General features: G+C 43.5%; 1 protein-coding gene across 1 annotated transcript; it reads left to right on the top strand.

The window, feature by feature from the left end:
• Window positions 1–1,156: 1,156 nt before the first annotated feature.
• On the top strand, window positions 1,157–13,602 carry LOC145354652 (mesothelin-like protein). Its single transcript, XM_080206084.1, has 11 exons — window positions 1,157–1,212; window positions 2,868–2,983; window positions 3,964–3,995; window positions 4,393–4,462; window positions 7,066–7,247; window positions 7,799–7,945; window positions 8,305–8,438; window positions 9,719–9,852; window positions 10,058–10,152; window positions 11,015–11,201; window positions 12,244–13,602. Exons 2-11 carry the CDS (start codon window positions 2,917–2,919, stop codon window positions 12,333–12,335), a joined length of 1,140 nt encoding a protein of 379 aa, XP_080062210.1. The 5' UTR covers window positions 1,157–1,212; window positions 2,868–2,916; the 3' UTR covers window positions 12,336–13,602.
• Window positions 13,603–14,674: the final 1,072 nt, after the last annotated feature.

Here is a 14,674-nt window from a genome sequence, read left to right as displayed (position 1 = left end):
TGGAGTGCAGGAGAAGGTCATTTGGCGCATCAAGTCTCCACCTACTCTCTGACCGAATACCCCACCCAAGTCCGATCCCTGTAATCCCACACATCCATCTCGCCAATTCCCCCACCCCACCACATCTTGGGATGCTCAGGGACAACTTATCATGGCTAATCAACCTAACCCGCACATCTTTGGACTATGGGAGGAAACCAGAGCACCCGGAGGAAACCCACGCAGACACATGGTGAACATGCAAACTTCACACAGACAGTGAGCCAAAGCCTGAATTGCATCTGGGTCCCCGGCACCATGAGGCAGCACGGCTAACCACGGTTAGGAAGCGAGCACACTGTTCGGGTAAGATGGAGTGGGAGGAATCTTAGTGCATTGTTGTCCGCACACACGAGTTGGTTCAATTGGTCTTTCTATGTGCTATTGATCCAATGTAATGGAAGCAAGATCAATTAATCTGGGGATGGTCTAGCGGTACTGTCACTAGACTATTAATCCCAGAAACTCAGCTAACGTTCTGGGGACCGTGATTCGAATCCCGCCATGGGAGATGGCAGAATTTGAATTCAATTTAAAAAAATCTGGAATTAAGATTCTAATGATGACCATGAAACCATTGTCGATTGCCGGAAAAACCCATCTGGTTTACTGATGTCCTTTAGGGAAGAAAATCTGCCATCCTTACCTGGTCTGGCTTACTTGTGAGTCCAGACCCACATCAACGTGGTTGACTCTCAACTACCCTCGGGCAACTAGGGATGGGCAATAAGTGCTGGCCAGCCAGCAATGCCCATGTCCCACAAATCAATAAAATAAAAAATTGGTTGAGGAATAAGTGCTTTCAGAGATAGCTTTCTGAACATGCTGCCTGGTGTGGCATATTCTATGTGTTCTTAGGGCTAAAGAGAAGACCAGTAATTAAAAAAGAAACTACAGGGAATAGAATGTGAGGAATGTTTTCCATGAATTGACAATTTTAGATTTTGCAGGTTGAACAATAAAAATGCAAAACAGCCTCAGAGCATGTACCACCCATTTAGATGTCATTACTGGGACGTTTAAAACATAGGTTTTGTCAGTATAGACGTAGGAGCCACACCTGGATTTGAGTATAAAAAGAAGCAGTAAGTGGGTAGCTACAGTTACAAGTTCTCAGTGTTCTGTTCACTCTTTCTCTATCCAGTGCTCAGCAGGTTGCCTGCAAAACAGGAGGTGAGTTATCAGGATTTGATTGATTTCTATGTACTTAACATGAATGATTTCATATTGAAATTAATAATACAGAATTTACTTTGGGAAAAGATTTGACATTTATAGCACATTGAAGTGGAACCAAACCTGGAAATTTTTCAGGTGGTAGTTTGTGTGTGTATTCCAGCACTGGTGGCCATCTGCGTGGGTGGCATTGTGGGCAGCACAGTGACACAGTGGTTAGCACTGCTGCCTCACAGCTCCAGGGACCCAGGTTTGATTCCTGGCTTGGGTGACTGTCTGTGTGGAGATTGCACCTTCTCCTCATGTCTGCATGGGTTTCTTCCGGGTGTTCCAGTTTCCTCCCACAGTCCAAACGATGTGCTGGTTAGATGCATTGGCCAGGCTAAATTGCCCTTTTGTGTCCTGGGATGTAACAGTTAGAGGGATTAGTGGGGCAATTGTGCGAGATTGTGGGAATAGGGCTTGGGGTGGGATTGTTATAGGTACAGACTCAATGGGCCGAATGGTCTCTTCTGCATTGTAGGGATTCTGTGTTTGTGTGTGCAGCAAATGGAAATGTAATCTCCACCTGCCTGCTTCCACCTCTCAGTAGATTGTTATTGGCAGCGAGTGCGTGCTTGCAAAATAATTGCACAATGAATCTTTTCTCTTCATACATTAAGTAAAATATGATTAGCACAACTCTTCATCTCCCATCTATCCCTGCCCTTCTATTTTGCTTCACTTGCTCCACCCTCCCTTAAATCCCTCCCATTTCTCCCTATCTTTGTTGCTGAAGAACAGTCACACGGACTTGAAACATTGGCCAGAATTTTCCAGGCATTTACAAAGCACGGCCACTGCCAGCGAGGATGGAGAATTTGGCGCTCAGCCAAATTTCCGTTCCACTGCAGCAGGATCGGAGGATCCCACTGGCATAAATGGCCCATTGAGCCTGTTTCTCTCTCCACAGATGCTGCCAGATGTGTGGAGGTCTTCCAGCATTTTCTGTTTTTATTATTATAGTGGAAAATTAAACCTAATGCTCTACTGTGTGACTTGAACTGTTTAGACTTAAGTGGTCTGTAAATGTGTGTCACAGGCATGGTGTTGATGTGCATGAAAAAGGGAAAGTTTTGACTATATGGTGTCGATCCACCTTTCACTGTTTTGAGGTTGATTGAAAAGTTTATTTTAAGAACATCTCCTCAGAGGTATTGACTGCCCTGCTGTGTAACTCAGATACCTTTTGTTTCATTGACAAGTATTCTTCTTGAGTTGAATCTTAAATAGCCTTGAATCCCTCCTTATAAAAGACAACTCGTTCAGTCCTTCTCAAATTAGCCTGTCTGAGTGAGTGTAAAAAGCACTGGGAGGGGGGAAGAAGGTGGAAGCAATTAATCATATTATGATTGTCAACTTAGAAAGAGGATTTTGTGTAAGAAAATGACTCAATGAAGGAAAGCAGATGAGACAGGCTAGACCAAGAACGCTGGAAGTGATCTGAGAGGAACTGATGGGATTGACACCTTTTCTCAAGCTAGTCACGAGAAGAGGAACCAGAAATAGAAAAAGCTACAAACATTCAGCTTGTTTTCTTGGTCTGTGAACACTGAGGCCATTGCATTTCACTCACCTCTAGAACACTTACCACTCTTCTTCCCACTTTACAGGAAAGTTTCAAGTTGTTTCTGGTTTGAGAAGCGTTACATTTCACCAGTAATGATGAAGAATACAGTGTCAGCCAATCACACCTTTTCAGTGAAGCTCATGACAGTCACCATCGTTGGTAAGTCAATCCCTTTATTTAGCTGAAATTTGAAAAGACAACAAAAGACAAATAAAAGCAACACATTTTTTAGATTGCTTCCCTGAGCAACTACTTACTCACCAAATAGGCCAAACTGACCAACTGCCCTGTTAAAAATCTGATGGAAAAGGATAGGCAGGCTCAGTTTCATATTTGGTTTTCAGATGGTATAAATCCTGCACTTAGAGCTCTGTAATTCTGGCACAAGTAAAAGCATCATCATTAAAACCATCGGAGCAATTTAATTTGTGGAATTCGGTGCCTCCGAGGTTTTGAATAAGTTGTACTGTTGACAGGTCCAAGACTTATGTCTGTTACCAAAGAAATCAGCTGAAATTTGACAGGAGGAATGTACAAAATATGACGTGGTGTTATGCATTCCATTTTTTTGATCTTGAGGTTGCTGAAGCATTTATGCGGCTTTGTAGTGGTTTCAAGTGATTCAGAGTATTTATTGCAATATCACAGCATCACACAGTATTGCTTTAAAAAAAGCTCTGCTTTTGTGGGACCACGCTCCTGACTGTGCCCTCCTCCACCCTCAATGGTGCTGAATGTTTCAATACCAATGTACATGGCTAGACGATTTGAATCAGTCACTTTTCCCAACTGAACTGCTGTGATCTGATGTGTTACTACATGGCAGGATTCTGGGGCAGCACGGTGGCATAATGGCAAGCACTGCTGCCTCACAGCATACACTGGCCATGTTAAATTCTCCCTCAGTGTACCCAAACAGGCGCCAGAGTGTGGTGACTCAGGGAATTTCACAGGAACTTCATTGCAGTGTTAATGCAAGCCTACTAATAAATAAACTTAACATTCCTTACAACTATGGTTAGCCAACTTATGAGCTGTTTGACACATGCACAAGTACCAAGGTATGAAGTGTGTATGTTTTGATCAACAAATGTTTGCGGGATGTACTTTTAACAGGACATTTTGCTGTTTCCTTTCAGGTTTCTTTTTGACCATCGTGAATGCTCAGCCGGTAAGAGAAATTTGATACCTTCCTTGCATGCCATTGCTAATTGTTGAAAATATAATTCAGTGACAAATCAGAAATCTCACAGTAATTTCAAAATTAGGTTGATTACATTGATTGGACAATAATTAATGAGAAATTTTTATAAATGCAATGCAAGGCAGTGAGAGAACATGACAACATTGGCATCTATGTTTTGGTACATGTATAACCAGGTTGTGCTTATAAAAGTGGCAGAATCTATTTAAGAACATCAAAGGTGTTTTCTGCTTTATGCTCACTACCTGTATGACTTATTGCACAAGTATTTACAACCAGCTGTGTCTTTATAGGATTAATTGTTCATTTAAACTGTACCACATGAACAAATGTAATCATTAGAATATTATATTCCCCCCTACAGATTGTTGGTGACAAACAGCCATCAAAGTCCAGGGAGATGTTGTTCAGAAGAAGAGTAAAGCGTGCTGTTGGTAAGTAACAAGCAAGGAAACAAAGTATAAATTGACCTAGACTCTTATCTCTATTGCCTGACTCTGCATCTGTCTCAGTTCTTCTGAGGGACACTGAAATCCTCCATCCATGCCCATGTTACCTCTAAACTTGGTGATTCCAACGTACTCCGGACAAGATCCACTTCTTCCACCCATTATGAACTTATGCTCTTCCAAAACTTTGCTGTCCGTATATCCTCATTTTCCTACCTCGTGTTGACCCATCAGCCCCAGGAACACTGATATACTTTGACAACTGATTAGCCAATGTATTGGTTTAAAGTTATGAATCCTTGTTCTCCAATTTCTCTATAGAATCATAGGATCCCTACAGTGCAGAAGGAGGCCACTCAGCCCATCAAATCTGCACTGACTCTCCAAAAGAGTATCTTACGCAGGTCCATCCCTGTAACTCCATGCATTTACCTGGCTAATCGCTCTAACCTACACATTTTGGGACATTAAGGGGCAATTTAACATGACCAATCCACATAACGGGCGTGGCATGATGGCACAGTGGTTGGCACTGCTGCCTCACAGCACCAGGAACCCGGGTTCAATTCCTGCTTTGGGTCACTGTCTGTGCGGAGTCTGCATGTACTCCCCGTGTCTGTGAGAGCTTTTGGTTATCTTCCCTAATGTCACTTTATATCATTCTGTGTCAGATTGTGTTTGTTAACAATCTGGTGAAAGTATTTCATTAAAGTTGCCATGTTGCTGTAATGCACGAGACTGGATGTCAAATTGAAGGTTCTGCATGCATATTGTAAACATTTCTTCAGTTGTTCATGAGACATTAATTTTTGTCTAAAAGATCATTACTCTGTACTTCCTGTGTTTCCAAAGTTGAAACACTGAATAAGACCAGTTTAGCTCAAATCCAGTCGTGTTATACTCTACAGAGAGACTATGGCTCTTTGTTGAAGCTATAAAAACAGCCTTCATCCCACCACCTCATGTTTATTAAGGGGCCAACTAACAGAGCACCGTCTTCCTGAAGAAAGGATTTGTTAATTTCTCTGTAAACACAGGAAAATGCAATAAGACATGTGTAACCTTTGAAGGTAGAATAATTTCAATGATGTGAAGCAATCCCATTGTGTATTTTTTTGTGAGATACTCAACACAATGTAATGGAATTATATGATGTGGTTAAATTCAGTTCATTGATTCATGGGACGTGCGCATCACCAGCTGGGCCAGCATTTATTACCTGTCTCATATTGCCCTTCATGAACCGCTGCAGTCCACCTGGTGTAGGTACACCCCCAGTGCTGTTAGGGAGGGAGTTCAAGGATTTTGATCCAGTGATAATGAAGGAATAGCGATATATTTCCAGGATGGTGTGGTCATGAGTTTGAAAGATGTTGCCTGAGGAGCATCTTGCAGATGGTACAGACTGCTTCCACTGTGTTAGTGGTGGGGGGAGAGAACATTATTGAAGGGGTACCAATCAAGCAACTTCAGTTGCCCTGGATAGTGTCAAGCTTCCTGAGTTTTGTTCCATCACACCCTGACTAATACCTTGAAAATGATGGACATGCTTTGGGGAGCCAGAAGATAAGTTACTTATCATAGGATTCCTAGCCTCTGACCTGCTCTTGTTGCCACAGTATTTAAATGGCTAGTCCAGTTCAGTTTCTGCTCAACAGTAACCCCCAGGATGTTGACGGGGGTGGAATTCAGTGGTGGTAATGTCATTGAATGTCATGGGGCAATGGTTAGATTCTCTTCAGTTGGAAATGGTCATTGCCCAGCACTTCTGTGGTGCGAATGTTACTTGGCACTTGACAGCCCAAGCCTAGACATTGTCCAGATCTTACTACTTTTGAACATGGACTGCTTCGCTATCTGAGGAGTTGTGAATGATGCTGAACATTGTGCATCATCAGCGAACATCCCCACTTCTGACCTTCCGATGGAAGGAAGGTCATTGGTGAAGCAGCTGAGGGTGGTTGGGCCTAGGACACTACCTGGAGGTTTGGAATAGATGAACAGCATCCATGCTCGTTCTTCCTGCATTTAATCTTGAGCTCAATTAGCTAATGGATTCTCTGGAAACCGTTTAACTCAATAAAAACTGCCTGATAATCATTTCCATTGATTACTACTGAATGTGCAGTAAGGAAACTGGAGGAACCCTCTGAAAATTCCAGATGAGTGTCCCTATAACACAGTAATATATAGGGAGATAATATTGTAGTACTGAATACTTAGACTTTTTTTCCTCCAGATGCCCTTAATAAAGTTTCATATTCACTTTTCTCCATTCAGTCCAAGTAAGTGAACGGTGAGGCAAATGATTGCGATCTGCATTTGTAAATATTTCTATCCATGACAGAATAATGATGGAATATGGAGGGTGGGGGTTAGTATTATGAATGGAATGGCCTTTCTGGCTTCTCCTGCTGTTTTATGCTGTGGATGAAGGACTGACCAACACGTTCCGTGGATCCAGAGCCTTCCGTTTCCTGCAGTGTGTGAAAATCTCAGATGCACTGTGTGGTATTCCATCCACTTCCTTCTGCATCCTTTTGAAAATTTGCACCATTCTTACACAACGGATGTGCTTCTTTTCGCAGAATGTACCCAGGACTTCATTTCCAGTGAACAGACCAGTGACGCATTGTTGGCTGCAATTTACCCTGCTGATCAGTTGGATGCCTGTTTAAACAATAGTGTGCTGAAGACTAACCTCACTGAACTGGGACACATAGCTTTCAGCAAAGACCAGCTTCTCATTCTGAAAAGGAAGCTGGGCGAGGTAAGCCTGCGAGATTTGAGCATCAGCTGTCTGGGCTGAACACTTCCAGTGCTCAAAGCAACTGACCATTAGGGGACATCCACTCATTATTGGCAGCTCACTTAGTGGAGCTTAAAGATCAGTGGATGCCAAATAAAATGGCAGTCTATAAAACCCTGGCGCATCTTAAACAACATTAGATTGCAGCTTTAGCGCTGTAATCAATCCTTCAGTTATACACCTAAGCTGCTTTTTATTTCCTTTCCAATGTGTGGCCAAAATGTCACTTTAACTTGCCAGACTCTCTACCTTGAGATTCCAGAGAGAATCAGGAAGAAGCAATGAAAGTTTGGAACAGTGCTAATGGAGAAAATGACCCCTCTTCCACAAGGCCCCTGTTGGTCTTGGGAAGTTTTAGCATTAAATTCTCTTGTAGATGCGACAGAAGAAAGGGATCCCATTTCACACCCGTATAAGAGAATTAGGGATTGCAGCAACTTGTTGAAAGTGTAGTATTTGGAGGGTATGGACTTTAATCTAACTGATAACATATTTTGAATACTTTGAAACAGATCTACCCAAATGGACTAGGAGAAGAACAAATACAACAGCTGGGATTCATTATTACTGTGTATGGTCCAGAGGAAATCAGCGTGTGGAATATAACAACTGTGGAAACCCTCGATCTTGTTATAAAGAATAGTCCAAATCTTAACACGGTAAGGATTAGCTGCCGGCTTCTCACGTACTGGGGGGATTTTTCCTGTCCCGCCTGCCACGGGAATTGTAGCGGTCAGACCATTGACCTGGGGCAGGATATTCCGGATTTGGGGTGAGTGCAGCTGAAAGATCCTGCCGGTTGGGTGAGATATTCTGACTGTTTCGGTTGGCAGGGTCTTCCCGTTCTGCCGATGGACACCCCCTGCTGCAGGTTTCCCTCCCACAGGGGTGGGGTGGGTGTGGGTTCAATGGGAAATCCCATTGGCAGCAGTGGGTAATTAAGGAAAATTTCCGAGTTTTGACTGTGCGTGAAGCGAAAGTGAATCAAGTGAACCTTCTCTGTTTCTTGTTGTTTCAGACAAACACAATTATTCAAAATTACCTACGGGGTCCTGGGTCACTAAATGCCGCTGTGTTGGATGTGATTGGTGGTACAGCATTGTGTACTCTGAGTGAAGAGCAACTCCGAACCATCTCTCCCAGTGAACTAAAGTGAGTGTCAGGTTCTGGAAAATCACCCTGCCAATCTACTGCTCCATTCAGCAAACCTGCTGAAGTTCAGAAGAACACCACGACCTGCATTCCTTGGCCTGTGAGGCGGGCATACTTGGCGAAAATGTGCTTTCGGTCACGACTGGTCCCAGAACGGGACCTGATAGAAGTTTGCAGTATTGTGAGAGGCATGGGTAGAGTGGATAGTCAAAGTCTTTCTCTCAGGGTAGAAATGTCAATTACTAAGGGGAAAGTTTAAAGGAGACGTGAGTGGCAAGTTCTTTACACAGAGGGTGACAGGTGCCTGGAATGCACTGCCAGGGGAGGGGGTAGAAGCAGATACAGGAAGAGGCATCTTGACAGACACATGAAGAGGTAGAGAATAAAGGGATACGGACCGTGCGGCGGCAAAAGGTCTTTAGTTTCGGAAGGCCTCGTGTGTCAGCACAGGCTCGGTGGGCCGAAGGGTCTATTCCTGTGCTGTATTGTTCTTTGTTCTCTCTCGCTGGTCAGTGAACAGGCAGCCAGCATGGGGTGCACGCTGATAAATGATCAGCGCTGCTAGGGAGGGCGAGAGAAAGGATTTTGGTGATTCCCCTCAGGTGCTGTGGAGCAGCCTTAGGGAGCTGCAAACCCATGAAAAATAAATATTGATCGGAAACCCATGCAAGCAGCACATTCATACATTAACCTCCGCTCCCAGGTAATGTTATCAATTTTATTCCAGCCCTGACAGATTATCCAGTCCTGGATTGAGGTTACAGCTTAAAGACAAAGGCTGCCTCAATAATTACTCCATTCAGTAACATTAAAATCTGCCAGACACACAAAACTGCATTCCTTTGGCCCCATGAGGGGTTAAATTGTCCGCTTGATTGTTGGTGGGCGCACTTCCAATTCTCACCCACACTTAGTGACTGAAATTCGCTTGCATGCGCGATGATGTGGGGACATACACTTGCGTGGAAAATTCACACCTGCGTTTTGTGTTTGGATGAAGCAAAGCTTTGAAATGCTAGAAATGCTCAGCAGGTCCGGCACCATCCATGGACAGAGGAACAAGAGTTGAAATGTCAGGTTGTGAGGCCATTGACTCGAAACGATATCCCCATTTCTTTCTCGACAGGCGTTGCCAGACCTGCTCAGCATTTCCAGCACCTTGCGCTGTTACTTCAGCCTTTCAGCAGTCTTCAGAAAGAGAAGCGATGACCTTGTCGATCAACACAGAATTCCAAAGTCCAAAAATATAAAATGCTAATGTCAGCACCATTCTGTTGCAGGAAAGCCAAGCCACTCGATATCTCCACATGCACTCAGGCAAAGAAAGACATCATTTTTGGGATTGCTAAAGAAGCATTTCAGGATCAAGCTGGGAACGTCAGTGCTTATTATAAACTCATCAAACCGTATGTCGGTAAGTGACCTGACACTCTGGTTTAAGGATTATTTGAAGAATTATTCAAGAACTTCCTTTTCAATTCATTGCAATCTTTAGCTGGGGAAGCTTGTAATTAAGACCAAATAAATTAAATCTTCACTTTAGCTCCATATTGTGTGAATTTATTTGTACATATAAATATGTACAAATTAATCTGACAGATCTTTCTATTCCCTACAAGGTGGCGCACAAGCATCTGATTTACAGCATTTAGCGACCGGTAACATCAACATGGACTTCCAGACATTCAGCGGACTCAACCCAGTGGAAGTGAAAGTAGGTATCGATGGAAGATTGTAACATCATTCAGTGTTTCATTGCCTTACACACCAATCAGATACTAGATACAGTGCCCGAAAACAGTCATTCATTCAATCCAATCAATATTATCGCCACAGACCAGATCACTGTCACATAATTGCTATATTTATGACAACTTACCTGGACAGAAGCCACAAGGGGAACATTATTTTCTCAGCTGTGTCAGAAAGAGAATAACAAGAAGTTTGTGATATTTCAAGCGGATTTAAAGTGGAATGAGATGAACTCCTTGCCTGTTATTAAGTAAAGAATGTCAGAATCGATTTTCAGTTTGATTTCCCCGTCCATAATGGAAGTGAAATGGTGCAGGGACAACAACAGACAAATGATTCATTATTACCCAATTGTGTTCATGCTCCAGAGACCATTTCACCCACAATATTTCTATAGAGAGAGGCAATTTATAGAACCACCCTGCCAGAGACACACAGTTCTGATTGAGTGGAGAGAGTGGGATCAGAATTGGAGTTTAATCCATCTGAGTGGTGTTGTTAGCTGGTGTAAGAGACAGAAAAGGCTGTATCCGAGAGCATGTGAACACTCAGAATCAAATTAAATAGGAAGATGAAAGAGATGGAGTTGAAGGGATTTGGGAACAGGGTTGGTGAATATGTGATTCCCATTATTTACTTGCATGGATTGCACAAGACAACATATTTGGGATGAGTGACCTGTCTTGGTTTTGTCTCTGTGTGTTTTTCTCCCTATGTCACTGCTTCAATGGTGAGTCCCTCTTTCTAACATATCATTAAAATACTACATCGAATCAGGAAGCAACATGATCCTGTTGTTATAATATGACTAATTTATCTTTCAGAAACTCACTGCTCAGAACTTACGAGATCTACTTGGAACAAACCTGACATCTCTTAAAGAGAATGAAAATCATGAACTCGTGCGGCTTTGGGTTAACTCACACAGTGCCAAGGAGGTTCTGAGTCTGGGAATTGGACTCCAAGGAGGAATATCACCAGCTGGACTTGGGAACTTTTCCTTTGATGAACGTAAGTGGAGTTTTACATCAGTTGTTCTCTGCACTGTTACATTGGCTGACACCACCAGGGGAGCAGAGTGGAAATATTTTATTTGAAAGTTGTGGGTCCTTGAGGATACTGATTGATGTGTATACACATGCACATACATATATGTATATTATATATATATGTATAAAAATCTAACAACCTCACAGTATTACAGTCTTTTCCAATACATTTATTAGTGTCACAAGTAGACTTAACACTGCAATGAAGTCACTGTGAAAATCCCCTGGTCGCCACACTTCGGCTACTGTTCGGGTACACTGAGGCAGAATTTAGCATGGCCAATGCACCGAATCAGAACGTCTTTCGGACTGTGGGAGGAATCCGGAGCACTTGGAAGAAACCCACGCAGACACAGGGAGAACGTAAAGACACGACATAGACAGTGACCCAAGCTGGGAATCAAACCCGGGTCCCTGGTGCTGTGAGGCAGCTGTGCTAACATTGTGCCACCATGCCAACCATGGAAAGATTTACAGCACCACTTAACACAATGTAATTGTGCTTAGTTAGACACTATGGCAAAGTAAAGTGTAAAACAAAAGTTTGAAAAGTTGAACCCCTTATAGAATCCCTGCAGTGTGGAATGGAGGCACTGACTCTCTGACAGATTGTCTTACCCAGGCCCTCTACCACACCCAATCCCTGTAACCCCATACATTCACAATAACTAGTCCATCTAACCTACATTTTGGGATACTAAGGACAATTTAGCATGGCCAATCCACCTAACCCACACGTCATTGGACTGTGGGGGAAACCAGAGCACCTGGAGGAAACCCATGCAGACACAAGGAGAATGTGCAAACTCCACACAGAGAGTGACCCAACGCTGGATTTGCACCCAGGTCCCTGGCGCTGTGAGGCAGCAGTGCTAACCACTGTGTCCCCATGTCTGCTTCAGTGTGAAGTGTTAATTGTGAAAGGTACTGTTTAACACTAAGAACATGAATGATTAAAGAATGTTCTAGGGGATAACTATTGACAATGTGTTTCTTTATTTTAGCTTCTGGGAATGGCTCTGCTTCAGTCAACAGCTACAGTCTGCTACTTTCCACCTGCCTCGCTGTGATGGGAACCACAATGCAATATGTTTGATAAACCCCTACTCAACCCATCTGTACCCACCATGTTAAGAAGGGAAAATCAGAGGTTCTGGTATCAAGTATCAAATAATGGATCTTAAATCCTTGCTTTACTGAGTTCAGCACATTGAGTGAAATCTGCTTATGACAAACACTTTGGACGGACTTTTAGCCAGCTTTTTAGACTTTGTGCTGATCGAGTGTAAAACCTCATGATTTAGAGACAACTTTGCCAAAACATTGACCTTTAGTAGCAGTGAGAATGATTCTGTTTTTGCTGCTTGCCTCATTTCACATCACAATCTTCCTTACTTTTCATTTCTGTCTCCAGATTGGATAAAGACAAGAATAAAATTTTGCCTGGCTTTTACAGGCATTAAACATAACTTGAACAGTTTTTATAATGGGATCGGTATTGACACGGCCGTCGGTTGAACAAAACCTGCTCCCGCAGTCCAAAGTCCACAATCCAAAGATGTGTTGGGTTAGGTGGATTAGCCCTGCCAATTTGCCCCTTAGTATCAGGTAGATTAGCAGAGTAAATATGTACGGTTACGGGGAAAGGGCTTGGGTGGGATTGTTGCCAGTACAGACTCGATGGGCCAAATGGCCTCCTTCTGCACTGCAGATTCTATGATTGAAAACTGACATTAAGGGAGCTATAAGCCAAAGAGGATTGGGAGTACAGACATGAAGGGCATGACTACCATCTCCACCAGGCAGCAGACACACCACAGTAGGCTGTGAAACCCTGGCCAAGGTTAAATGAAAATTGGCCATCTAGTGTACCTACTTAGTGCAATTATAAAGGGAACTTGAACCCTTCTGTATATAGACTATTTAATTTATTGTGTAAAGTTTCAACCTAGTCAGCGATCTGTAAAGCTAGCTTATAAAGACTGCTTTTGTGATGTTAAGGATTTTTGAATGTATAAATAATTGTTACACAATTGCAGTTTTGTTCATTTTTGTCTCTATCCAATTGCCTAAAATGGAAAAGCTCTGATCTTGAAGCAATCAGCAGTAAGGACCTGAATGTCTATGTTAATGTCTGCACAGCTGAACAGAACCGAAGTTGTGGTGCAACAGTGTACATTAGATTTAAATCATCACAAAGCTTTATACTCTCTATGTTAAGCAGTACTCAGTGCTGTTTCTGTTAATATTGAATGTAAACAAAAGTCACTTTCCCATCTTTAAGCCGTTTGATGCACTTATTTTATGATGTACTTATTGATTGATATTGTTCTGTTTTAAAAGAGTTATATTTATATTTTCAATAAAAGGCAATTGAATTGCGTATGAGTTTGATTAATTTTGTCACTCACAAAGATATAGGGCAGGAGGGAGCAGCATATAAGCATGCCTTGAATACTGTGCAACCACAGCACCATTGAAGACAGCAGCCCCAGGATTCTGCCATGCTGATGTAGATCGCATGCTAGATGCCATTGGGAAGTGGGCGGTTGCTCTGTTTCCCCCCAGGGTAGGCAGGAGACTTCCTGCCAATGTTGTGGCGGCAGTCTGGGAGGCTGTGGTGGGCACACTCAGTAACGACAGCATGACTAAGAGGAAGCTGAACCTCATCTTTCCAACTCCAAGCCTAAGTACCCATCTGGCCTCCCATGGCATCATTCCCATTCCCAACCTCTGACAGCTAACACTTCCAGCCTTCAAACTATCGCATCTCCCCCAGAATCCCTCACCATCTCCACTCTCCCACTGGTGCCCACCATTATCTGGTATGATAGCTGCAGGGAAATCATCAATAGATCTTCCTGTGGGCCTCACAGTGTACCAACTCCCCTAATTAGGCGAGTAGAGGCTTCCCCACCCCACCCCACCCCTTCCAGAAGACACTACATCCCTGCACATGTCAGGGAGTTGTCTGATGCCCCATGGTCGGTTCTCATAATCCCTCTCTCTCACATAACAAGCATGGGGTGGGGGGGTGGGGGGGGAGGGTGGTTCAATGTTGGGTCTGAGCAAAGATCACTGTGACCCTTCCCCCGAGGAGTCTGAGTGGGGGATGGGTCCTTGATGAGGTGCCCTTGTGGAGTCTTCGATGAACATGGCAGCTGAATGTGTGGGCTGGCTGTTTATACTGTGCAGCTAAGAGTCTCCTCAGGAAGAGGCTGAAACAATGGCGCAGATTGAATGGTTCTTTCGGTCAGAGATGTGAATCAAAGCGGGAAGCTGGGCTGCCCCCACTATGGACCCCCCCCTCCTCCACCACCACTGAACTTCCCCACCACTACCATGGAACTGCACCCACCAGCACACAACTCCCCCCCACTACAGGGCACCCTTCACTGAAACCCACATTCAACACTCCCCCTCACACAACACTGC

This window comes from Carcharhinus amblyrhynchos, chromosome 18 (assembly GCF_965287045.1).
Source record: "Carcharhinus amblyrhynchos chromosome 18, sCarAmb.v2.hapA, whole genome shotgun sequence".
Taxonomy (NCBI): domain Eukaryota; kingdom Metazoa; phylum Chordata; class Chondrichthyes; order Carcharhiniformes; family Carcharhinidae; genus Carcharhinus; species Carcharhinus amblyrhynchos.
Note: the sequence above shows the minus strand (reverse complement) of the source record. Positions and strands in the feature narration are given on the sequence as shown.